The sequence below is a fragment of the Protomyctophum parallelum genome (assembly GCF_964188405.1).
Source record: "Protomyctophum parallelum genome assembly, chromosome: 4".
In the NCBI taxonomy this organism is placed as follows: Eukaryota; Metazoa; Chordata; class Actinopteri; order Myctophiformes; family Myctophidae; genus Protomyctophum; species Protomyctophum parallelum.
In genome coordinates, this window is record NC_139700.1 from 14,856,243 (window position 1) to 14,882,169 (window position 25,927).

The following is a 25,927-nucleotide window of genomic DNA, read 5'->3' on the forward strand; positions in this document are numbered from 1 at the left end:
AAATTACTCAATGTAGTAGGCCTATGCTTGGGGGAGCTGACATTAAAAAAAACAGAATTTCCCCCTCAAAATTAACACACAAAGGTATTTGCTTTTAAATTAAACAAACAAACACGATCATTCTTTATTTATTTATCCATCAATAATCAATAAAACTCAATATACCGGTATATGTTTTAAAATACTGTGGAAAACACTGCTTACGAAAATGTGACATCCTTGTGACAACTATAAAATAAAGTACACATAATACAAAGTAGCAAACAGACTACATAATTAAACTAAATAAAATACACAATCCTATATACCATCATCTTGAATGGCTTTAAAATTAAAGTGAAAACTGAGAGTGCATGCGATGGAATATAATCAAAAACAGGACAGTGCTGTCCAGCAGCATGGCTTATTCATTGGCAAACAGCCTAACCACTTCATATTGTCAATTTAAAAAAAAACTAAAAACCATGCACACCCCATAAAAACAAAGATATATGTAACCAGATTGAGAATGCATGGTGTGTGTTGTATAAGTGTCAGTGTCAATATGGATCTTCTTTCAAATTTCGATAAAGGCAGCAGGTGAACATCATTCCTACAAGCTGAAAGAGAGAGACAATTAATAACACACACACGCACGCACACGCACACGCACACGCACACACACACACACACACACACACACACTTAGATGAAGCGTAGGGAAACAGACAAAGAAAACATATGTGATGTAGGCCTATATTTATTCATGTTTTTGGGTATTAACTAAATATTTTCTTTCTGTGTTCAGGAAGGGAATGTGATGTTGTTTATTTATGTCTCACACACGCACGCACGCACACACACGTACGCACGCACACGCACGCACGCACGCATGCACACACACACGCACATTTGTTCAAAACGAGATGTCTTTCAGTTATAGATGTATGAACCTGCTGTATTTATATTGTAATTACCTGGAGAAAGGCAATGCCAATTCCCACTGCTCCAAGGATGTGTAATTGACTCAAGATGAAGTTCTCTAATTGCCTAACGCAGCCTCCCTGAGAGCATAAAGTGAAGGGAACATTAGTTATCAGTTATCAGTTGTTTGTTTATTTGTCATGAACAACACAACTAGACATTGTGTTAAAACACAGATGCACTGCATATGGATGTAGTAGTTTACAATGTGTTCAGTGATTACAGTTCTGATTCTGGTTCAACCCTGTTTAAATGTAATTCATTACAAACGGGTGCTGATTGCATTTTGATTTCAGTTGGCAAGTGTATTCCATAATCACACATTTTATTAGGTAACATTTATCAAAGTAAATTATACTTTCTCAATCAAACAACAATGCCATTTAATTAATTATACATAATTTTCAAGGATTGTTTTATAAACAATCCTTGAAAATAATGGATAATTAATTAATGATGACATGCTGTCATTAACAATATCTATCAGTAAATCACAATCAGTATTCATATAGTTCAAACGTCAAATTGCAGAATGAGAAAAAGATTATGTTAATAATCCAGCTAATGAGGCTTCCATGCGTACCTCAACCTTGTAGATATTGGAGGGATGGTCCCTTTGACCACAGCCTTCACTGGGAGTTTTGCAGCAGCTATCAGGTACCAGCCTGTCATTCTCTGCTGCATGGATCCACACACTGCCTGACCAGTCTACAGAGCTGTTACTGCCACAGCACTTAAACTGGCACACACAGAAAGAAATAGGGTTCATATATTGTATGACTAATTTAATTTGAGTTAAAATAATAATAATGGACTTTGTTTACATTTAGCACAATAGGACATTGTGTGAACTGAAGTGAACTGGCCTCAAATGAACACCTCACAGTAAGAATCCTGTGTCAATTTAACTGAGGTTAAAAAATGTCCATGTGGCCCAGGCCGTAGCGTAACGGTCTGGGCACCGGACTGGTAATCCAGTCGCAGTGTGCCGCGGGTTCGACTCCCGGACCCGACACGGCCTTTACTGCATGTCATCCCCCCATCTCTCTCCCGTTTCCTGTCAGCCTACTGTCTGTCCCTTCAAAAATCAATAAAAGGCGTAAGCCGCAAAAAAATATCTTAAAAAAAAAAAAAAAAATGTCCATGTTTACTGTGCAAATTCACAAAAGTAACCAGACCTTTATAAATCCAACTATCTTGAGTCTGTTTGTAGTGTATACAAAATATTAATCTCATGTCTGACACAACAGTTGGACTACCTTTTAGTCAGGTTGGGACAACATTGTTCCCTGAATGTGTGTGTCAAGCTTCCATACCTCCTGCTGGAGCTTGTCCACAGCCTGTGTGATGGTCTCCTCACCGGGCTGCTGGTACTTCTGCTGCATGGTCTCCGTCAGGTTGTGTCTGAGCTCATCATCCAGCTGTGAGGCAGCAGGAGAACGTGAGAAACTGCTCATGGGATACATTTGTCATCTGCATTGATGTGTTTATTTTAGACACTGCTTGTTCATAAATATAGCCCATGCCACGGTCAGGTTTCTTTCCTACCACACTTGTCTGGAGCCTGCGTAACTCAAAAATATATGAGGTACTACCCTATCTAACATGGGAGCTATCCACATAAATTGAAACGTAGTGAAAAAGGTGAAATCTGAGCAAGTTGGGGGCAACAGTTTGATACAACACAGAGACGTATGACACAGACACAGTGGTGATTACCTGGTAGCAGAAAGGGAAACACTGGAGCAAGAAAAGGGGCAAGAAACAGACAGAGAAAGTTGGATGAACAGACAAATGAAGTGCATGCATACTGTACATGCATGCATGATGTAGGCATGCAGAAATCATGTCAGGCTACAGTACATGTGCAATTTCAAGAACATTACCCAAGATTAGAAAACAAACAAAAAACTAAATAGAGACCACATCAAGGAACATGAAATGAAAAATGGATTGACTCAAACACAATTCAATGTATTAGTATATAACAGACATGCAGAAATGAGAGGCAAGTAATGTTATTTTTTATATAAAATAAAATGACACAATAGAAAATAGTATAGGTAATATGTAATACAGAGAAGTACTTGGTACTTGGACTACTACTTGTGTAATACTAAATTAGTAGTTTGCCTACGTAATGTACGTAGTATAGTACTACAAGTGCCTTAGTACACAATGTATTTTAGGGAAATGGGATTATATTGTAGTGTAGGGATTTACACTTCTTGCATTAATTCTAGAAGCTTAATTCGAGTATATTCAGAAATACCTCTTGGTATTTAATGTAGGCCAACACTCCAGCAATGACTTCCAGCAGGAAAACACACATCAGTAAGACCAAATACTGTAGTGGAGACACAGACAACACCAATCATGTTTCATATTACAATGTTATTATTAATAATTAATAATATTCATATGCATTTCTTAACATTCACGTTATTCAACATAGTTATATTGATTTAACCATCGCTTGCACACTCGCACGCTCGCACGCACACATGCACGCACGCACGCACGCACGCACGCACGCACGCACGCACGCACGCACGCACGCACGCACGCACGCACGCACGCACGCACGCACGCACGCACGCACGCACACACACACACACACACACACACACACACACACACACTTTTGAAGCGGGTGCCCTCCAAGTGCAATGTGGAGAATGAACTTGTGTCTATACTTGAACTGAGTGACTACATCATACTTCACTACCTCCAGAACATTACGCTACGGTGGCCATTACCTCATACTGCACTGACTAAGAATGCATCACCTTAGGTTTATACTTTATATTACGCTATTAATTCCCATTCACAATGAATGGAGAATTTACGTCATATGTGGACGAGCAAATCGACATGTTACGTTAATATAATAATAATAATAATAATGGATTTTATTTATAATGCACTTTACATTCTAGTGAACCTCAAAGTGCTACAATGAAATGAAAACAAAACAAAAATCAATAAAAGGAAAACATAACATATAGGCTAAGGCAGAGGGCAGTTAAAAACAAATTTATGGAAAAGCTTTACTAAAAAGGTGAGTTTTAAGTCCTCTAATATGATGATGTACGATGATTCATATTGAGGCCTTTCTCGTGTTATATAGTTTGAAATGTCTCTATTGCATGTGAATTATTATTGTGTATATTAGTTTAGATTTATTTGTGCATTGATAGTTCTTTAAATTTGGTTTCACATCTAATGACAATGAAACAAATTAAACTTTGAATTGATTTAATTTGAAAAGAGAATTTGGGTTAATACAGAATCCTAAGAATGATGCTATTCATTACAGTGGTCGCAGGGAACATGGAAATAGTATTTATGTCACAGAGCCGGTACAGTATTGCATATAATATATTCTGTCTCACGCTCACACTGAATTCCAAGCACCCGCTTGTGATGCCCCTCATTCCTCTGGCATGAGTCAGACTCTAAATCTAAACCCTTAAAGACACACTCTGCATTACTTTGTCTGTTATTCCTGACACGGTTGTGTATTTCTGACATAACGAGCTTCCCCTTTTACACGCAGACCAAACAGCAACTAGGTTCAGGTTTCTAAATCAACAAGAATTCAAAATGTCTGCTAGGACAAAGACCTTTTAAATACACCTAAAACAAACAAAGTTGTGTTGTATATTTAAAAATGGACTCGTTGAATTTGTCTTGTTTTGGGGTTTTTTTTTTACCCCAGATAATACAATCTGCTATATCGGTTTGGACAAGTGTACAACTTGTTTAATTGACTTGATTACTTGTAAAACTAAAACTACCAAATGACTCAATGTAAACATGAAGGAATTATAGATATAGATACATTATTGTCTCCACCAGGCCAAAGGCATGGGGAGAGAGTATGTTTTGCAGTCTGTCCGTCCGTCCGTCCGTCCGTCCGTCCGTCCGTGTGTATGTGTGTGTGTGTGTGTGTGTGTGTGTGTGTGTGTCCATCTGTAGACATGCAGCTAATCTCCGGCACCGTTGGCAGCCATACTCTGCACACACACTCCCTGAATGCCACAGCTGAACCTCTGCCCCAAGGTTTTCACATTGGCCTCTTATAGCGCCACCATGAAGCAGCTTTGTGCAAAACAATTCTTTGGACAGTACACCTACAGATTTTGTGCAAACATCACGCAAATTGGTACACAGTCTCTCTAGAGCCATTCAACGAAACAGGTCTTTCCGATTTTTCAGACTCTATCCTGAATGGCTAAGATTGGCTACCAAAGTTCGCAGGAGTGCACGGTTTAAAACAAAATGCTGCAAAATTATGAACACATCGTGTGATTTCCGTGAAATTGTGCACGCACATTCCCACTAGGCAGAGGAAGAAATGCCACTGGAACATTTTCAACTCAGCCTCATGGTGGCGCTATAACTGGCCTCTAACTGCACGGATCTGTGTAAAACTTTGTATGCACACTCCCTAGAAGCCAGGGAAAAACCTTTGCCTGGAATATTTCACATCTGCTCTTTATAGCGCCACCAGGAGGCCGACTTATGTAAAACACATTTTCGAATATTACTCCTTCAGATTTTATCCAAATTTCACGCAAATCGGTACACATGCACATGAGATCATGTGATCATCTTGATCATGTGATCAAGATGGGTTTGTTTGATTTCTCATAATCCATCCTGATTGGCTACGATTGGCTTCTAAAGTTTTCAGGATTAGCACGCTTTGTACCCGTTTTGTACAAATCGCCACAACTCCTCAACGCAGCATCCAATTGCGGTGAAACTGTGCATGCATATTCCCACTAGGCAGAGGAAGAAATGCCACTTGACAGTTTTCAAATCAGCGTCATGGTGGCGCTACAACAGGCCGCGTCACACACGCACGCACGCACACACACGCACACGCACACACACACACACACACACACACACACACACACACACACACACACACACACACACAAAACTACATTTTGCCAAACATCACACACACTCCTATCCTCATGGTGGTTACTTATTAGATTATTGGGTATCTAATAATACATTTTATGCACTTTGATGATTCAGTGTTGTGTAAACTTGAGAGAACTCACCACAATCAGAAGACTCTTTATCTCCTTCAGGGTGGCACAGCACCCGACCATCCCCGTCACCACCACGATGCTTCCAGCGACTATCAGAATGTACGCCGAGGCAGAGTACAAGCCGCCGTCGAGCAGGCTGATGTAGTCACTCTTCTCCATCAAAGTCCACACTCCCACCGCCAACACGACCCCACCTGCCAGCTGAACGCACACATAGCCCTATATCAGCTGGACTCAGACAGGATGATCACAGCAATATGGTACCACCATAACTCATTCTGATGAAGATCCTTTGTTGGATCGAAACGTTGATCTGCCATCTGCAATAGGAGCTAATCGCAGAGTACACTCTATTTATATTTTCAGTTGGATCTGCTGTTTATCCTGCCCCTGTTCACCAGAGTGGATGTGCATGCTCTACATTCCTTATAAAGATCATTCATACCAGTTCCATGCAGCTCCTAGCACTGTTAAAACATAGTAGTAATGCAAAACAGACACGGCCTTATCCCCGGCCCTATCAGCTAGAGACGAAGGCATTCAGCAGAGTCTGAGTTTTATCAGCCTCATCTGGAGCACATAGGTCACACATGTCTGGTATCTGAGTGTGTACTATAGAAAGAATGCTGGAATTGGTTTAGTCCTCTGCTAGCATGCAGTTTATATTAATACAAAAATTGAGAAATGGGTTAGTAACTGCAATTTACTGTATTATAACACTGGGAATGACAAATCATGGCAGCTCAGGCTGGTGGTTGTCTGTTATCTTGTGAATATAACCACACAGAATGGTTGAATTAAAGGTCACCTGTTGACAGGATGCAAGGGACAACTGCAATACGAGATGTTGCTGCCTTCATTAGAACTGATTTTCCAATATCACATGAGAAGCCAAGCCAATCACTCACCATGTCAACTTACCCAAAAAAGAACATTAAAGATAAAAAGTAGATATTTCAGACAAATTGTCCCGCATGTGTCCGTTTTTTCTCTCCGTGATTCCATTCTGAAAAGACAAATTCATAATGGTTACAACATAATGGGCCGCAAAAAGCCACAAAATAATCAAAGCTACTCAATGAAATCCTTAGTGTTAATTTAAACCTGAGATTGCACAATAATGGATCCTGTACACATGGAGTTGAATCAACACTGAAGATTTGACAGTGTATGACCTCATGGTATTCGCATAGAAGGTTGCAGTTAGATTATGATTGCATGACTTCCTCCCTGTATGCTTGCATGACAATAAGTTAAGCCTATTAGTGGCCTATCGTGTAAGTTATTCTTCCACACTATGGAGTCAGGTAAAAAAAAAAGAAAAAAAAGGGGGGCCCAGTGTCACATGCACTACATTGTAAAATCCTCAGTGTTAATTTAAATGGATGAATGAACAGAGGATTGTACTGTATGTATATTGTGTCCAATGTGTATCCAGACACAAGTATGATATATGAAGCAACACATTGACGAGGTGCAACCCTTAGTGTGAATGTGCACTGAGTCACAGAATATCTGTACATGTTCTCGAAGTGTTTTAATCATATTGCCAGAACGAAATATAAAACGGAGGCCTGTAAATGAGACTGTGGATCACTTGCAGAAAGTTGGTGTAACACAAAACAAAGAGAGTCCTTCTCACGAAATTGTGGGATAAAAATACTTTACAACTTGTCTCATATGCCACCCAGTGAACAGCTATGTCTTCTATTCCAGTAATTCAACCAGGCTATTTTATGCCATAAGAGTAGATGGAGACACATAACATGGTTATGACACCCTTCCTAATTTTATAACCAAGTCTCTCCTCTCATGAGAGGAGGTTCTTCAGTTCAGGTACAAGTGGACATCTCTCTCCTTTACGGGGAAATGCATGACCAATCAAACTACTGGTAGACCTACATTATGAAGGGAAACAGCCATAGTGTGAATTCTGAACTACAACACATAAGAGCTGTTTCTTTGGGAAACATTTCTTTATGCCAAATTGCTACTGTCCATCAAAACAAAGTCTACCCAGAAACTCATATTCATATTATTATTTTTAAACCATGGTGTCATGAAAAAGAAACCCATCTCCCCATTTCACATGAGCAAAACAACTCTTACCTGCTCTTGCTGTAGATGGTGGGCCAGCTGGAGGGTGTGGATTATTAGGGGAAAGTCTACAGATGTTCTGCTAAACCCCAGATCCTACACGCCGCTCACTTTGAAGGTTACAAGCGACAGTGAGCAGTCTCAGCTGACGCTCAAACACCCTACTCTGCCTACTGTACTCTTTTGACAGAGGGGGTTATTTTACCACAAGCTTCTGGAGTGCACAGGCCTGCCACCAGGTGGTTTCTCATGTACATGACTTGTTTTGACGTCACCAAAAATCAAGGCGCTGCTGTAAAGGATTTGCAACTGCTGCAAATGCTGTTAATTTAGCAAGAGATTGACAAAGACAGACCAATACACATGTCATAATGTTTTATGTTTCTATTCTGTGGTTTCATTTGATTATTATTTATTCAGCTGTATAAAGGTTATTAATTATTATGTATTAAGTTATTATACAAAATGTTTAATTGATTGGAAACTATTCAAGTAATTCAGGAACTATTTACAAAACAATTTACTGTACAGTATGTAAACTCTTAACATGCTGTCTCAACTAAACATGTAGGTACAAGTGATAAAAAAGGAACGGGGCTCCGGGCCTCCCCAAGGGAGACGAAATGCCCTGTCGGCCTCCCGTTCACTGCATTTATTTTCTCAGTTGTACTGGTTTCCCCCATGTACTGTAGTATCTGGAACAGTGGACACTGGACACCAGGTACTGATGTTAGACCCGCTTACTGGCTCAATAAAGTACAGGTAATTACTGCGAAATATGTATATCTGAACATCTGGTATGACAGTAAAGACAGTCCTCTGTTTATGTACAGCAGCCTGTCTTAGTCGGATGCACACTTAGTGAGAGTGTGTCTTCACACTGTTGATCTTGCATAGCCGCTAACAACCTGAAATGAGAAGAAAAAAAAACATGAAAACACTCTCCAGTAGAAACCTTGCAACTCCTAAAAAGCTCATGATTGATTGATGATATCACAGATACAGAAAGGTAAAAGATGAAGATGTGGAGAGACACTCAACTTCATTATTATAATTGCATGCAACGAAACACGTAAGCTTGTAGATCGGCTATTTTCTGTAGATATTTAGCATAGTAAGTGCCCCAGCGGAAAGTGTTTATGCCATGGCCCATAGCCTACCCTGCGAGCCGAGTCACCAACTCATCCATGTTGTATCCACTTTTGGCACTGCACTCATAGAACACTGCCTTGTAATGCTGCAATGAAAAAAGAAAGTAGTCTCCTTTCTCAACAGGAACATTTATGGGGTGTTAAAGGTTGTTCAAAGATTCAAATGGGCCTCACATCTGCCAGTTTCTGGCCATCCCTGGTTGTAACCTCCCTTCGCTGTCTGTCTCCATCTGTCACATCCAGTTTGTTTCCCAGCAGCATCAGGACCACACCTTTACTCTTCCTCTCCTGGGTCATACACATGATAGTGTACACATTATATATATATATATTTTTTTTTTAATACTGTTTTTATTAGGCATTTTTTGTATATGACAACTTCAGAATATCCTTGACAATGATAATGAGTTATTCAGTTATATAAAATGAAAGATAATGACAGGTAATGTAAATTCCACATACAATACATAATAAAAAAGATATATAAATGTGATAAACACGAAAAAACTAAAAACAGTTAAACAATGACAAATGTGAACAGACAAACAAAGACAACAGGACAGACACTCTTGCTCTCAAACTTTCCCAACACGTTGTTGTAAATTAACTGAATTACAGACATTTCTTTTTAAATGAGAAAAAATAAAATAAAGAAAAAAATACTCAGTTCCTTTTTTTTCTTTTCTTTCCAATTTTCTAATATGTTATCTATTGTGTAGGAGGGGTTAGCGTGCACCTATTGAAATGGTCAATGAAGGGTTGCCATGTCTGGTAAAATCTATCTTCACTCCCTCTCAATTCAAACTATTGCATAACATCTTTCATAAGTGTAGTGTGAGTGGGAACCTGTGCTTGTTTCCAATTCAACAGTATCAGTCTGCGAGCCAGTAGAGTCACATATTTTACCATGTTATATTGGAAAGTAGAAAGTTTGACCCCGGGCCCCCCGACCCCCAGAACTGCTGTCAGTGGATCCGGGTCAAAAGGTCTTCCAACAATGTCTGACAGTGATTTAAATATACTTTGCCAATATGATGTTAGTTTAGTGCAGTGCCAGAACATATGAGCTAGAGTGGCCGGCGACTGGCCACATCTGTCGCAGGCTGGATTCACATTAGGAAACATTCTGTTGAGTTTGTGTACACATTATATTAATAGTTAATACTATATCTTTCATCATGACAAACACTGTCTACAAAAACTAAATAAATTAACTGGGAAAAATAACAACAAAAAGAACAATTTGATGTGGAAAAAGGACTGCACCAATTGAAATGTTGTCCATAAATTGTTACTGTAAGTGTGTTACCTCTGCCACAAATCATACTATAGCCTAAAAAGGCTTCCGCACTTAATTGCTCTGACACCAAAAGAGAGTATTCAAAATGGCTCAAATAATTATTCATTTGCATGTCAAATTGTCAATGGATCAATGAAAATCACAAGCCTCTCACCTGAACTATGTCCAGCCACTCCCTGACCGCTATGAACGAGGCGGACTGAGTGATGTCATACATGATGATGATACCATCAGCCTTACGGTAGTACTGCTGAGTGACGCTGTGAAATCTGTCGTACAGAATAAGAACCTCAGTGTTCGTTTAAAGGTGCATGGTGTTCATTGTAGTCATCAAAGGCAATGTAGGTCAGGTGTGATGACTTCAGAGACCTTTCATGTCCAGCGGTGTCCCAGAGTTGCAACACAACGGTGGCCGAGCCGGCAAGAGTCACGCTTTTCATCTGGAAATCTATACCTGGAACCAACATAGCCCTTAGCAAACATAAACATTTAGCATACTTTTTGCTTTAGGATGCAGGTAACACAACTCTACTAGTACAAACTATGTAAAATGACCACGTAGGTTGATGTTTTGTACTCAGGCTGCACATTGCACACTTACTGCCCCCATTATGCCTTAGATTTGCCGAGTTTTTGTCCATTTATTTTTTCTTCTATTTATTGTTTGAGGTTAAAACCTTCTTCCATATTGAAGAAGATTGTGCAGCCCAAGTAGAAAAACAGCAACCTACGTGGTAATTTTACATAGCCTAATTTGTAATAGTAAAGTTGTGTTACCTTCATCCTAATTATAAAGCAAAAAGTAACTAATGGAGTATGCACGTTAAAAACAAAACAAAAATACAACAAAAAACTTTTGATAGATTAATTGCGACACGTTCAAAACTTGATAACTGCTTAGTGCTTGCTTACCAACAGTGGCATTCATTCGTTTGGAAAAGTGTCCTTTGCAGCAGTGTTGTATGAAAGAGGTCTTGCCCACTCCTGAATTACCCAGAAATACCACCTTAAATGCCCGTTGAGGGCTGACCAGTGAGGTCTAAAATTGAAGAATAAGGATTTATGGAATGCAATATTTATTTATTAATAGTTATGCTTTTATATGGTTTAGCATATGATCATCACAAACAAAACATTGCATTTAAAGTAAGCCATGTTCCATTTTTGAGAACACAAATTAAGTGTGATGCATTCTTGTCTAATGGATTTCCATCATTCTCATCCAACACTCAAGTGATATAGGAGGGAAATTAATACATTCAGAAATGTACATATAATCAAAAGGTGGGTATTGTTGGTTCAAGGGCTGGCCTACAGTACCTGCATTTGAGTCTGTTCAACATTTTCACATCTTTCTGTACCAGGTGGTTGGTATCTCTTGCAAGAATTGGGTGCCTCCTCTGAGTAATGTTCCAAATCACTGTCAGAGCTTAACTGTCTTTAGACAACACACAGAAATGAGTTTCATCACTAGTGTAACCCTCCAGATAGATGAAATATTATGTTATTAACTGAGTACACTAACCTTTTCATAGGCTTGTCTTGCAGCAAGTAGTTACCTATTACTGAGCCTCGCTTCTGTAGGGGCTTTCTGTTATTAGTTGTCTATGGAAAGGTTTTATGGAGGGGAGAAGAAAGATGTTATATTATTATCTATATTGTATATAATGTAATAATGCAGTAATGTGATTTAATTCAAAACTAATAATAATACCCCCCTTGCACCACCACCACAAAAAGAAAGAAAATAAATCAGACAAAGACATTTATTCAACTACAAACATGACAGCTACAGTCTTAATATTCACTTACTTTCAAAGATTGCTTATGAAAGAAACATCACATTACCTGTTTATTTATTTCTCAGTACTTTGTTCACAAACCCTAGTTATTGAGCAAGAATCAGGCATACAAGTTCAAATATGCCTAGATAAAACAACAATATCTACATTACATTTTCTTACAAAAAATACAGTATTAAATAAACAACAATGGACTTCTTAAGACTTCACAACAGGGTAAACACAGCTGCAGCTAATTAAATTGATAATTAGCCAGTTTGATTTAGGTGGTCCAAAGAGGAACTTGTATTCGCTGCACATGTGCTCTTATGACATGACATGAAAAGTGTCATATCATTACAGTTACAATGAGAAAGGAAGAATTACTAGTGTTTTGAACACTGAACCACTATGGTGTGATGAGATAAATAAAGTATATTATTATAAGTTATCACATGTAACACTTTTCCTGTTATGTTGACTTAGATCAGAATAAATGACCTATCAGTATTGTTCTGCTCACAGACCATATTTAAGTCTGAGTCTGAAAATAACCCATAACAATCTGCTATTTTATATTGCTATGCGACACAATGCCCCACCAAGTATAACTCATTAGCGAACAAAGCACAATACACCAACTCAAAGATATGGTGGGAAGAACATCATGACATTTCCAAATGATAACAATCAGCAAGAAAGCTGGATTTACCTTTTTCAGGTTGAAAACAAAAACATTAACTATACTTTGTCAAAACATGACCCAGACTATCTTAATAAGGGTAACATGGCTGTGTCCAGGGAGGGCAGGGCTCTCCACAGAGGTAATAAGTTAGCGGGACATGAGAGAAGACAGCGTTTCGGGGACTAACCCTCTTCTGAGACTGGTGGGCATCTTTCTCATCTCGCAGTCGTTTGTTCATATCCCTGAGAGGAAAAAGAAATGAAGAATTCAGAGCCAGTGACTCCCTCTCCATGCTTCCAGTGGATGAGTGTGAATGTAAAAAGGCCTCTGGAGAACTTATCAAGTGTGCACCCTGGAATTAGCTGTCTTGATGTTTCTGTACAATATCTTGAATCTTGCATTTCGAACCGCTTTAGGTTTTGAAATTGAATTAGTTATGAATTCATGTGCAATGTACAGACTTACCTCAATAGGTCCAGTTGTCTCAAAAGGCTATCTTTCTCTTTCTGCATGTTCCTCGAGACCTTCATCACATTTCTATAGTAAAACAAACACATTCTCAACCTATTTAGTCTACACACGTCGCAGCTTGCACATTGGCTATTTTCAGTGTGTTTATTGGCATGAGAAAACAAAGCCAAAGCAAAAAGTCAAAATTAAGGCACGCAATTAAGTTTAAATACAGCTTTAAGCCTCCTGTATAGTACCTCTGCTTGGCCATTTGTTCTTCTGCTGCGCTGAGTTGTGTAAGTCTGAGTTGAGCCTGTGCGTCGTGGAGACGCTCCCTGCTGCTCTCCAACTGATCCTGTAGCTGGAGGTTGGCGCTGTGCAGCCGTTGGTTCTGCTCTTTGAAGTCTGCCTGCTCTGAGTTCAGCAGCTGGATCCTGCTCTCCAGCTGAGTGGAATTAATGTTTGCAGAAAGACAACTTACTTGCTTAATTTATCTATTTAAGTACTTTTTCACTATTGTGCCTATAATCTTTATGCTACCGCCCCCAATACTATCATCTTGGGCCATTTTGGTCCAAAAAGGTCATAGATCACATTCAAGGTAAAAAATTCCTAATCATTCATATCCTGAGCAAAGAGTTTAATTATTATTCTCTGCATTAGCACTATTATTAGCTGTATTAATGGTATCATTGGTAGTTTTGTTATCATTGTTATTTTAATGATGATAATATTATTCCCCATTACAGTTATTGGGGTATTTGCCATCTCTCTCCCGTTTCCTGTCAGCCTACTGTCTGTCCCTTCAAAAACCAATAAAAGGCGTAAGCCGCAAAAAATATCTAAAAAAAAAATATATATATATATTTTACCAGTAAAAACACATTGGTCCTAATTCATTAAAAAGAAATACGCCACCGTTACACTGTGGCGGAAACATCGTATTTATCCGTCCGATCAACCTAGATGACGTGTTATTCAGAGAGTGGTGTGTACCACAGGTTCACAGGCGTATCACAGGTGTATGTCATACTGAATGAAGCGGGTGCAAAGTGATCGGAAAAGCACCCGACAACCTCATCTGCATTGATCCACGCCCCATATCGTACCATAAAAGGCTTCAAGCATGACTCAGCAGACAGCAGTTTGAGATCCGTCTGTCAAAAAAAGAAAAAAGGCCTTGCAGCCGCAGACTGCACCATTGTATATTACCACTGTAGGCTACTATATATGTACAAACTGACATCAATCCATCAAAGGACACCAAAGGAAATAAAAAGATTTCCAAGCTTACAACGGTGCGTGCTCCACTGAAGCAATATAATTATAATTTATTTAATTAAGTTCGGGACCAAGGCGGGTGCTCACTCACACCTTTGCAGAGGTAAAACATATCCGATATTTAAAATATCGGATATATGTCAATGCAAAAGTCGTCTTTTGAGAGAGAGCTAGAGAGAGAGAGAGAGAGAGAGAGAGAGAGAGAGAGAGAGGGAGGGGGGCATGGGCCCTCGACACTGTTTGCGCGATAAAGAACAGTAGCCTATACATTCATAAGTGAATAATTATAGGCCTATATAGGCCTGGGATCCTCTTGTCTGAAGAAATTATAATCCAGTGAGTTTATCCAGTGAGTTAAACTATTCTGTGTGTGGCATTCATGCATGTGATCAATATCAATATACATTATTATAAAGTCTGTCCGTCATGTTTGTGAACATGCGCGAGTGGAGGTGAGCTGGCTTTCAAACACGCTGATGCCATTCATTAGGCTAATGTGGTCTTCTATTTTTTATATAGGGCTATATAGCCCTATTCATTTTCCAATGTGAATTGGATCGGCAGCACGCTGCTGTCTGTGCCCCCCCCCCCACACACACACACACACACACACACACACCCTGCACACACACACACACACACCGACCGACAGTCAACTGACTCAAGGAGCTCCGTAACAAAACAATTTCAATAGGCCTGCCGCCTACTGCAGGCATTACTACACTAAACAATGTTGGATTCGTAGTCCAGTGCAGAATGCAGATAAGCCTATGTTCTTATTATAATTGTCTCCACCAGGCCGAAGGCATGTGGGGAGAGTATGTTTTGCACTCCGTCCGTCCGTGTGTCCGTGTGTCCGTCCGTCCGTCCGTCCGTCCGTCCGGGAGCAGCTAATCTCGGCCACCGTTAACCCGATAGATGCCAAATTTTGCACACACACTCCCTGGATGCCAACGATGAACCTCTGCCCCAAACTTTCCACAACGGCCTGTTATAGCGCCACCAGGAGGCCGCTTTGTGCAAAACAAGTTTTTGCACAGTACACCTACAGATTTTGTCCAAACATCACGCAAATTGGTACACAGTCTCTCCAGAGCCATTCAACGAAACCGGTCTTTCAGATTTCTCACACTCCATCCTGATTGGTTAAGATTGGCTTCCAAAATTCACAGGAGTGCTCAGTTTCAAACAAAATGCTGCAAATCATGAGCACATCACGTGATTTCTGTGAAATTGTGCACCCACATTCCCACTAGGCCGAGGACGAAATGCCACATGAACAATTTCAACTCAGACTCAAGGTGGCGCTATAACTGGCCGAAAAGTGTTTTTACCTCTAACTGCACGGATCTGTGGATAACTTTGTATGCCAACTCCCTAGAGGCCAAGGAAAAACCTTTGCCTAGAATTTTTCACATCTGCTCTTTATAGCGCCACCAGGAGGCCGACATATGTAAAACACATTTTCTATTATTACTCCTTCAGATTTTATCCAAATTTCACGCAAATCGGTATACACTATCTCCATAGTCATGTGATCAACACGGAGCGGCACCATTTCCCATCTTCCATCCTGATTGGCTAAGATTGGCTTCCAAAGCTCACACGATTCGTCCATTTAAAAAAAAGGCCACAAATCTCAAACACAGTGTGCAATTTCCGTTAAATTATACACGCACATTTTCACTAGTCCGAGGACGACATGCCACAATTTTTTCCTCAAAATCAGCCTCACGGTGGCACTATAACAGGCCAATTCCTGTTTTTAGCTATAACTGCATCGATCTGTGATTCTGTATACAACTTATGTATGCACACATGGAAAAACATTGTACCTGCATCCCTCCAACACGAACCTCCGGCCCAAATCTTCCTCAACAGCCTGTTATAGCGCCACCATGAGGCCACAACCTGACCTGCCCTGGTGGAGACCTGTGCCGATTGGCACTTTGTCTAGTTGTGAGTTTGTTTTTTAACATACAGCGCGAGTCCGCGAGTAGAAGGCTGCCGAGTGAGCAGCCCCAATCGCGCATGATAGAAATATCCTAATGCATGCATTTAGGCATACAAGTGCACTCGGCTTTTATATATATATATATATATATATATATATATATATATATATAGGCTATCATTTTTTTATGTGCTGATTGACCAATATGTTGGGGACACATGCCTACATATTTTATCTGAGATTTGGGAACAATTTATTGATTCAGCATGAAGACTAAAGCCTTCTGAATAAATCTATACGCAAGTGTATGCTTGCGTAGATTTCTCCGCCACCTAAAGAGGTCCCGTAGGATTTGGCGGAGTTTCCGACAAACCTACGTGAGCGTCAAGTTCACGGCCATTTCCATGAAATCCAAATTAATGTGGGAAATCCACGTAAATGCCTTTCCGCTAGCGTCACGTCATTATATCAGCGGAAACGCGTTGAAGAATCAGGACCATTGAGACTGTGTCTCTTTTACAAGTGGGAACTGGCCAAGAGGCAGAAATTAAATTACACTTCAGGCCTGACGTCGAAATTTTAAAAATGTCTTCTATGGCTTTGCTTACTCATTTGGTAAACTCGTCTAAAAAAATAGCCCACATTTGGAGCTCTGGCCATGTAGTTCAAACCTGTCACCCTGCACTGAGCCACTATAGACCTAGCATCGAAGGGTTGGATTGGGAGGTCAAATCTACTAATCAAATGATTCCCGAGCGCGGCACGGCTGCAGCTCACCGCTCCTTGGCTGCTGCTCACCGCTCCAAGAGATGGGTCAAATGCGGAGAACAAATTTCACTGCGGTAACGTGTTTGACAAATCGTACGACTTTGACTTTCTTTCCTAGACAGCAGCTACAGAACAACAGGAAAGCCCTCGATGCCCTTTTAGTGACCAGAATCAGATCCAAACTGATGTCTCACATTTTGTTTTAAATGTAAATTTTGGTCATGGGTGGTATGGCCGACTTGTCTATAGCCTAGGGGATATTTCTCATGTTATTTTAACAGACATAATAATAACACATCTTGCAGGAAAGAGGCAAGAGAGCCAACTATTAGGGGACTAACTATTAAGTCACAATGTGGGACATGGTCTCAATTTGTGGGACGCCTGAAAAGTCCTGGCAATGAGGTACTGTCCCACGCAAAGGGGGACATCTGGTCACCCTACTTCAATACTACATCGTAAATGTCACATTATGGAACAGCAAATAAAACATCCATGATACACCTCAAAGTACCTATGAAATAAATACAACAAATCACCAAAGTGCTAATCTTTTAGTAGCAGGGCAATGTACAAAATATAAACAGAACTAATAAATATATAGGCATGAACATAGGCTAGTACTTATCCAAGTTATGCAGGTGTTGGACTGTACATCTAAGATGATCCTTTTGAAACTTCTCAAGGGAACTTTCAATGCCAATTTTAGTCTGGACTGTAGGTCGTTCCACGACCAAGGGCCAAAGAAGGCCAGGCATGTTTACCCCCCTCGGATTTGAATGCTGGTACTACACACCGTAGCCAAGCATTTGACCTGAGGTTTAGACCATTTTGGACCAAGTCGAATTTGGAGGAAATAAACATACCTCTCTCTGATTAGCCAGTATAACGTGCAGTTCTTGCTCTTGCGTCTTCAGCTTCTCTTGAAGTTGTTGCCCTCTGTCCCGATGTCTAATAGTGTCCTTAATTTACCGAAATTCACATAAAGGTTATTTGAAACATACGTAACAATTATAAAACAGCACAGTGTTGCCAGCATCAGATGTTGTCTCTCTACCTCTGTTAGCCTCTTCTCTTTCTCTTCTCTAACTTGACTTTCCATCTCATCATATATGGATCGCACAACTTGATCATGCTCAGCCTCTCGTCTGAAACAAAAAACAATCCCATAAAACACTATCGACAATGGGGAGGTAGTGCTCAGGAGGTGGGCTGGGTTCCAGCCTGATTCGCTGCTTTCCGCTGATCTGAAATGTCACAAGTGACATTTTCAGATCCGCAGAATGCAGCGAATCAGGCTGGAAACCCAGGCTACTCAGGAGGTAGAGCGGCCGGCCGCATGGGAATTGAAAGGTTCCCGTGAATATGCACCATTTACCATCTATAAACAGTCAGATAAAGTATTACATTCGTAATACGTTTGTGTGTGTGTGTGTGTGTGTGTGTGTGTGTGTGTGTGTGTGTGTGTGTGTGTGTGTGTGTGTGTGTGTGTGTGTGTGTGTGTGTGTGTGTGTGTGTGTGTGTGTGTGTGTGTGTGTGTGTGTGAAAATGATGGGAACCTGCGCAGAGCCTGTTCCAGGCTGTCTCTCTCCTTGATGGAGTCCTGTACATGGGACACAGCATGAACCAGGATGGTCTCTAGAATGCTCATCAACTCTGGTCTGTCCCTCTGGAGTTCACACCAATTATAGCACAGGTCCCACTGACTGTAACACAAGACAGGACGTCATAACTCCCTCATAAATGCACTCCGACAGCTCTGATATACTGTTTGTGTTTGTATTTCACAGCCTAGGTAAGTGTAAATGAGGGGGTTGCAGTGACAGGAATGACAAAAGCTAATTTTGTACTTTTTTGTATACGTTATGTGAACATAAAAGTGATAAAAATGGTGTGTGTGTGTGTGTGTGTGTGCATGCGTGTGTGTGTGTGTGTGTGTGTGTTACACTTACTCTTTGAAGAGTTTGTCAGCGCCTAGCTCCATCAGAATGTTCATAAATTTGACTGCGTTTGGGTCCTGGGTCCATTCAAACGGTTCCTTGTCCTCCTCTGCCACCACGTTGCTATTCTTTGGAGTTTCATCCAGCCCCATCAGCTCACCTACGGCAAGGCCAGTGAAAGATACACACAAGAAAGGGACAACAGATATTAGTTAATATCAGGTCATCCCCATGGCAGTCTGTGTATATGGGAACCTCCGGTCTTTGACTCTTTGACAAAGATTGGCTGTCATGAAATAAACCAACAAGGCATGCACTCACTCACCAAGGCCAGTGTTAAATTCAATAGGAGTGAGGAATCCGTTGCTCTCTCGGTCAAGGCTCTCAAAAACAGTTTCCAGTTGTTCAGGGGACAGAGGCAACTCCCCCTGTAGTCTCTAAAAACATGCAGAAACACCCCGCCAATTGGTAATAACTTAAGTTAAGTCACAATATTGATACTTTAATAATAGGAACAGTACTCACCTGCATGTCCCTCTTGGTGATGAACCCTTTGCTCTCTTTATCACACAACATGAACAACTCCCTGGCTTTGCCCATAGTTTCTGGCTGAGGGGTCCCAGGTGTTGCTTCTCTGGCGGGTGAAGTTATCAAGCTGCGTCCTCTTGTGGGCCCTGGGCGGGGACTCGCCATCGGGCCCCTCAGCCTGGTGCACATGGGAGAAGCCTCGCCACTGCCCTGCCCCACCAGTACTTCTCCATCCTCCAGCCACGTAGACATTGCTGTAGAATGAGGAGGGAAAGATATTGCTGTTCTAAGTACTATTTGCTTTTATTTTCCATGAACCAGTCAAAAGACACTTCATGTCTACTGTGTTAAATGTGTGTTTGGAAGTTTGGGAAGTTAAACCTCCAGGTCCTCCCTTGTCAAACAGAAGCTCAGTGCTACTGAGCTGTGACTGTACTTGCTGACAGCAGCTGTAGATAATCTACAGCTGCTGTCAAAGTGTCAACAAGTGTTGGCCACGCCAAGACCACCTAAAACCAGCTTAGCCTATTTGAAGTAGCCAAAGGAGATTTTATTTGTCCAACTTGAAATAATTAATTAAAACAAGGTAGCCTACTTTAGCCCATTAGTCAAACAACAATATTCCCACTAAGTATGTATATACTATGTATTCTTCTCAGGTCAATCATTCCTGAACATTTTAATTATCGTATTGATGGGCTTGGATGTTAAAGCCTTTGTTTTGGGAATTCCTCAAGAAAATAATTTCCGGTTAGGTTAGAGATGGATTAATGTTTACATATTGCCCCACCACCAGCAGTGTCCTTGAGCCAGCACCAGGATGTTGGATGGCAAATAGCAGGATGGTGTCATGTGAGGAGATTTACAGTGTGCTGACTGAGAGTTGTGGGTGGGTGCAGGTGGATGGAGAGGCCATGCAAATGAAACATTTGCAATTGTTTGCATTGCATAACTACTATAATTACAATCACTTTTTGCTTTAGGAATGATGGCCAATAGGCTGCTGAATCTCCAAGTTCCATAACACAGTGATTTGACATAAATGCAGGTATCCTACCATTGGAAACACAATCAATCTTTTATTTATTTATTATATAGGCAATTATATACAACACTACTAGCATGCAACCTTTCCTGTCTACTCTCTCGTTACACGTTCACTTCTCCACTGCAAAAGCAGAGTTGTAATAAACATCTGATTATATCCGACATGGGCTCTCCAAAGATGTAGTAATTCAAAAGCTATGCAAAAACTCTAGATAAGGGGCTGATATAAACTGTATGAGTCTTCGAGATTTTCTATGTCAAACCAAACATGAGATAGCTAACAGCCACACCAAAGGTCAAATAAAGTTACACACCTACCCCATTGCAAGATTGTTGTGTTATAATATATCGAAAACTGGGGTTGCACACAGGCAGAGGTGTCATTGAAAGTGACAAAATGTGTTATAGTCTATCAAACATGACTCATGAGAAGGTCATTATGACTTTATAAGACACCGTTCAATGTATTAACCTATCAGGCTGAAAGTATGACTATGTTTGAGCGTTTTGGAACAAATAATAGGCTTTAAAGTCGTGTTCATTATCTGTCATTAATTAGCCAACAACTTCGACTTTGCAATAATGGGTGCTACACATCTACCAGACACCAGTCTACCAAGAATGTATTGGCAAAAACAAGCCTCGACCATTTCATAATTCATTAGTTCACGACCTTTGATTGATTGATTGAAATATTTATTAACAGTTTGTAGAATTTACAGTACATTTTAAGCACAAACTCAATACAAAGACTGTCAACTGTGAGTGGACGACCCAATTAAGCATTACACTTGTTTACAACAGGGTCCACATTGTTCAATTCATCAAAACATTTAAAGACATACAAACATTTAGAGACATACAAATAGACATTTCTATGTAGCTAAATTCATCATATGTGACCAATGTGGACAAGTTCGTCTTAGCCTACTCTTGTCATTTGATTCTGTTTAAATAATTCGCATTGCTAGTACTGCCAATTCGTCAAACGTGTACAGTAATTCACAACACATAATAGTCACATACTCACCGACTACGTCGCATGCATGGGACACAGGTGTCTGGTCGAAACGACTCCACACTACACTACCTTCACCTTTGATCACTTGAACTCAACAGAGTTCAGATGCAGACTCTCTCTCTCTCCACAAGGTGTCAGTGTGGAACATGGCTACTGTGCAGACTGGAGGCATGGCTTTTTGTGATTTACCGTAAGGTGGAGTGTAGTCAGAGAATATAAATTATCGTTATTTCTTTATTTCACGACTTGTTATTTTCTAAAGGATGTCAAAATAACATATCATTAAACGAAAAGCATTGCAATTGTAAACATGACGAAATATGGGTCTACTAGTACTCATGATGAAATAGGTTAATTCAATATACTGCTATTAGGAGTTATACGGTAACAAATAACGTTACCATGGAATTCACGGAAATGCTAAGTGCTGGAAAGTGGAAACAGCTCTTCTCTTCCATGATCTGTACTATGTATCTTGTATCCAACACACAAAGACGAGTAGTTGGTTAACTAAGCACCGTTGTTGACTGACTTGTGTACTGTACTGCATTCGGGTAAGGAAGGTACATTGGGATCCGCACGTAATTCAGACATGCGTCCCAGGTACATTTCATAATGTTCGTGAATGGTAAGAATTGAGGCTTAAAAGGCTTTATTTGTTGATGTTTTGGAGAGCCATGCATGCCCAGCTCAACCACAAAGTAACTTAAGTAAATTGCGCGCCTAGCTCTGTTCCATAGCTCTAATGCCGTTAGCAACGGCATTAGAGCTATGGACCAGAGCTATAGTTGCGCGCCATGACTGTCTGTATGGAGTTAACGAGTTGTTATTGTGTGTTGTTGTGATTTGTCTTTTAATTGTGCCGATTGTCAGTTGGCTAGACCTCACTCTCGCAGCAACTAACCTAAATCATGGTCTTGTCTGTTTTGGTTAAATTAATAATGCTAACCCTATCTGGCTAGCTCTGTCTCTGGTCCATTGTTCCATAGATGGACCAGAGCTACGTCTGTGTTAATTTTTCGATAGGGAATCGTGATTGCGTTTTAGTGGAAGAAAGTTGGAAGCTCTGTTCTCAAAGTCTTAAATGACTATTTACATCCCCTTTAACTTGTCAACAGGAAACAAGCTAAACACAGAGATGTGAAGAGATAGGAGCAGATAAGATGCTCCAGACCAGTAACTACTCGCTGGTGTTGTTGATCCAGCTGGCTCTGCTGACCTACGACCTGTTTGTCAACTCCTTCAGTGAACTCCTGAGAGGAGCGCCTGTCATTCAGCTTGTGCTTTTCATGTAGGTTTATGAACTTAAGTTGTGATTATTGAAGCCCGATATGTGATTTATTTCCTTCCTTTTATTTCTATTCTATTAAACTAGTAAATAATATCTTCTGATATTCACATCATTCTTCTATCACATCACATTCTACACTGTAAAAAACCTGTGTACCGTTATTTTAACTGTGATAGTCAGTGTACAAATGTTACAGGTCCATTTGGTTAAATTTGCAAAAAAAAAAGGCAATTTCATTAATGTATTATTCTTCTATATCTCCAGCATCCAGGATGTTGCCATCCTGTTCAACGTGATCATCATACTACTGATGATGTTCAACACCTACGTGTTTCAGGTGGGCCTGGTGTCGCTGCTGCTTGAGCGTTTCAGGGCCTTGATGGTGTTCGCCGCCCTCTACCTGACCCTCAGCATCTGTCTGCACTGCTGGATGATGGTACGTGCGGTCACACCGTCACATGCAAGATGACACTGATTTGGAATGGATGTTGTTTATATCAAAATTGTACTGAGTGCTACTTTTCTTCCCCCTCTAGAACCTAAGATGGGTGGAGTCGAACCGTTTTGTGTGGACAGACGGCCTTCAAGTACTGTTTGTTTTCCAGAGGACAGGTACAAGCATTACATTAAAAACTACGATTACATGTTTCAGCATAAGTTCAATCTTTATTCTCTGTCATGACCTGCCCATTAACTGACTGTTGCTTGTGTGCACAGGGGCAGTGCTGTATTACTACTTATACAAACGGACAGCAGAGTACCTGGGAGACCCAAGGCTTTATGAGGACTCTCTCTGGTTGCGAGAGGCTTTTGCCAGGGCTCGCCAGTGAAAGAGGGGAGTCTAACAGAAGCATTGGCATGGTCTGCCAAAACAGGCCATTTGGGACAAGACTACACTGGGTATCATCAACTAGTCTACAAGCTGCATGAAGAGAAGAGCGTGCACAGGGGCAGTGCTGTATTACTACTTATACAAACGGACAGCAGAGTACCTGGGAGACCCAAGGCTTTATGAGGACTCTCTCTGGTTGCGAGAGGCTTTTGCCAGGGCTCGCCAGTGAAAGAGGGGAGTCTAACAGAAGCATTGGCATGGTCTGCCAAAACAGGCCATTTGGGACAAGACTACACTGGGTATCATCAACTAGTCTACAAGCTGCATGAAGAGAAGAGCGTGCACAGGGGCAGTGCTGTATTACTACTTATACAAACGGACAGCAGAGTACCTGGGAGACCCAAGGCTTTATGAGGACTCTCTCTGGTTGCGAGAGGCTTTTGCCAGGGCTCGCCAGTGAAAGAGGGGAGTCTAACAGAAGCATTGGCATGGTCTGCCAAAACAGGCCATTTGGGACAAGACTACACTGGGTATCATCAACTAGTCTACAAGCTGCATGAAGAGAAGAGCGTGCACAGGGGCAGTGCTGTATTACTACTTATACAAACGGACAGCAGAGTACCTGGGAGACCCAAGGCTTTATGAGGACTCTCTCTGGTTGCGAGAGGCTTTTGCCAGGGCTCGCCAGTGAAAGAGGGGAGTCTAACAGAAGCATTGGCATGGTCTGCCAAAACAGGCCATTTGGGACAAGACTACACGGGGTATCATCAACTAGTGTACAAGCTGCATGAAGAGAAGAGTTTGTATTTGAACTCCTATAGACAAAGAATCACCCCGACACCCTGGGGTGAGGCAATGGATGTCATAATGTTCTGTACTGCAGTGCATCTTCTTTTGGGGCAGAAATGACAGTTAAACTCAAGGACTGCAGCCGCTGTGTGACCAAGTAGAGTTAGTAGGCAATCAGATAAGTGGTTTACAGTGTCAAATAATTATCAGGTACAGTAATAATAAGGATCCAGTTAACTCATTTATGTGGCCTTTGTAAGTCAATTTAAGTAGAGGTTCAGGCACAACTTCTCCCACTAACAAGGGGCATACATTATAAAGAGTAATATCTTTCAGCAATACTTGCACCGCTGCATGTAAAACAACCAATCAAAACTTAATATTAACCTTTTGTATTTATCTGTACTTTCCTTGAACTGTACTCATTCTGCAAACTGTTAATACAATTTGCAATCAATGTGGTTAAGGAATATTGCAATTTTGACAGCAGTTTCCAAATAGTTTTCTATAGTACTGCAAGTATTGCTGAAATGGTTTTCCTTTGCAGACATTTAATTTAACATGACATGACCATGGTCAAATCATGTATGAACTAGGTCTCCACCAGGACAGGCGCTATAATAGGCCAATGTGAAAAGGGTGCAATTTTTTCTTAGTCTGGCAGCCGACAGGCTTCTTTTGTGGTAAAGTGGGAAATTTGGTAGTCTTTTTTATTGGCCTAAAATATCGTCTATACATTCATGAATCCACTTGCTGACCGGCTGTTAGTATTGGGTCAAAAATGTCAAACTTTCCTTATGCTTTAAGTAGCATGTGACGTGTCAAACTAGGGGGTTTTCATGATTCTGTATCCATTCCAAGCATTAGTTTTGCACAAAAAACACTCCTTGGGCTAAAAATGTCATGACAAATGTGATGAGGTCAGCACATTTTGGGCAAGTGACTATGGCTGTTTTTAGCCCAAGGAGTGTATTTTG

The 25,927-nt window shown here is 40.7% G+C and overlaps 4 protein-coding genes across 7 annotated transcripts; 1 reads left to right on the top strand and 3 right to left on the bottom strand.

Annotated features, from left to right (window-relative positions):
* Positions 1-112: 112 nt before the first annotated feature.
* On the bottom strand, positions 113-8,301 carry cd151 (CD151 molecule). Of its 2 annotated transcripts, XM_083764084.1 has the most exons (9): positions 8,145-8,301; positions 6,957-7,041; positions 6,045-6,236; positions 3,236-3,310; positions 2,683-2,703; positions 2,280-2,384; positions 1,547-1,702; positions 957-1,043; positions 113-599 (listed from the first exon to the last, which is right to left on the bottom strand). In XM_083764084.1, the coding sequence occupies exons 2-9, from the start codon at positions 7,038-7,040 to the stop codon at positions 540-542; spliced, it is 780 nt and encodes a 259-aa protein (XP_083620210.1). In that variant the 5' UTR covers position 7,041; positions 8,145-8,301; the 3' UTR covers positions 113-539. The 2 variants fall into 2 exon arrangements, with proteins under 2 accessions (XP_083620210.1, XP_083620211.1); XM_083764085.1 differs by lacking the exon at positions 2,683-2,703.
* Positions 8,141-11,909, bottom strand: LOC310857075 (EF-hand calcium-binding domain-containing protein 4B; the record flags this gene model as incomplete). The annotated part of the gene is made up of 7 exons (XM_083762688.1): positions 8,141-8,171; positions 9,293-9,369; positions 9,458-9,571; positions 10,738-10,852; positions 10,953-11,037; positions 11,496-11,622; positions 11,904-11,909. The coding sequence occupies 7 exons, from the start codon at positions 11,907-11,909 to the stop codon at positions 8,141-8,143; spliced, it is 555 nt and encodes a 184-aa protein (XP_083618814.1).
* Positions 11,910-12,590: 681 nt separating this feature from the next.
* Positions 12,591-22,151, bottom strand: cracr2b (calcium release activated channel regulator 2B). Its single transcript, XM_083762600.1, has 10 exons — positions 22,048-22,151; positions 19,968-20,224; positions 19,768-19,879; positions 19,455-19,602; positions 19,062-19,208; positions 18,560-18,650; positions 18,369-18,464; positions 13,757-13,944; positions 13,515-13,586; positions 12,591-13,291 (listed from the first exon to the last, which is right to left on the bottom strand). The coding sequence occupies exons 2-10, from the start codon at positions 20,220-20,222 to the stop codon at positions 13,138-13,140; spliced, it is 1,263 nt and encodes a 420-aa protein (XP_083618726.1). The 5' UTR covers positions 20,223-20,224; positions 22,048-22,151; the 3' UTR covers positions 12,591-13,137.
* Positions 22,152-22,537: 386 nt separating this feature from the next.
* On the top strand, positions 22,538-25,626 carry tmem138 (transmembrane protein 138). 3 transcript variants are annotated; one of them, XM_083762323.1, is made up of 5 exons: positions 22,538-22,641; positions 23,157-23,329; positions 23,594-23,765; positions 23,866-23,941; positions 24,047-25,626. In XM_083762323.1, exons 2-5 carry the CDS (start codon positions 23,202-23,204, stop codon positions 24,157-24,159), a joined length of 489 nt encoding a protein of 162 aa, XP_083618449.1. In that variant the 5' UTR covers positions 22,538-22,641; positions 23,157-23,201; the 3' UTR covers positions 24,160-25,626. The 3 variants fall into 3 exon arrangements, with proteins under 3 accessions (XP_083618449.1, XP_083618448.1, XP_083618447.1); XM_083762322.1 differs by having other exon boundaries at positions 22,545-22,666; XM_083762321.1 differs by lacking the exon at positions 22,538-22,641 and having other exon boundaries at positions 23,001-23,329.
* The last annotated feature ends 301 nt before the right edge of the window (positions 25,627-25,927 follow it).

Coding starts and splice junctions, on each gene's coding strand:
- cd151 (XM_083764084.1), bottom strand. CDS start 7,040: ATGGAATCACGGAGAGAAAAAACGGACACATGCGGGACAATTTGTCTG. Junction 1,703..2,279: donor TGGACAAGCTCCAGCAGGAG/GTATGGAAGCTT, acceptor TGTGTGTGCCAG/TTTAAGTGCTGTGGCAGTAA. Junction 600..956: donor TTGGCATTGCCTTTCTCCAG/GTAATTACAATA, acceptor TCTCTCTTTCAG/CTTGTAGGAATGATGTTCAC.
- tmem138 (XM_083762323.1), top strand. CDS start 23,202: ATGCTCCAGACCAGTAACTACTCGCTGGTGTTGTTGATCCAGCTGGCT. Junction 23,330..23,593: donor ATTCAGCTTGTGCTTTTCAT/GTAGGTTTATGA, acceptor CTATATCTCCAG/CATCCAGGATGTTGCCATCC. Junction 23,766..23,865: donor GTCTGCACTGCTGGATGATG/GTACGTGCGGTC, acceptor TTCCCCCTCTAG/AACCTAAGATGGGTGGAGTC.
- cracr2b (XM_083762600.1), bottom strand. CDS start 20,222: ATGTCTACGTGGCTGGAGGATGGAGAAGTACTGGTGGGGCAGGGCAGT. Junction 19,603..19,767: donor TGAATTTAACACTGGCCTTG/GTGAGTGAGTGC, acceptor GCCTTGCCGTAG/GTGAGCTGATGGGGCTGGAT. Junction 18,465..18,559: donor AAGAGAAGAGGCTAACAGAG/GTAGAGAGACAA, acceptor CGGTAAATTAAG/GACACTATTAGACATCGGGA.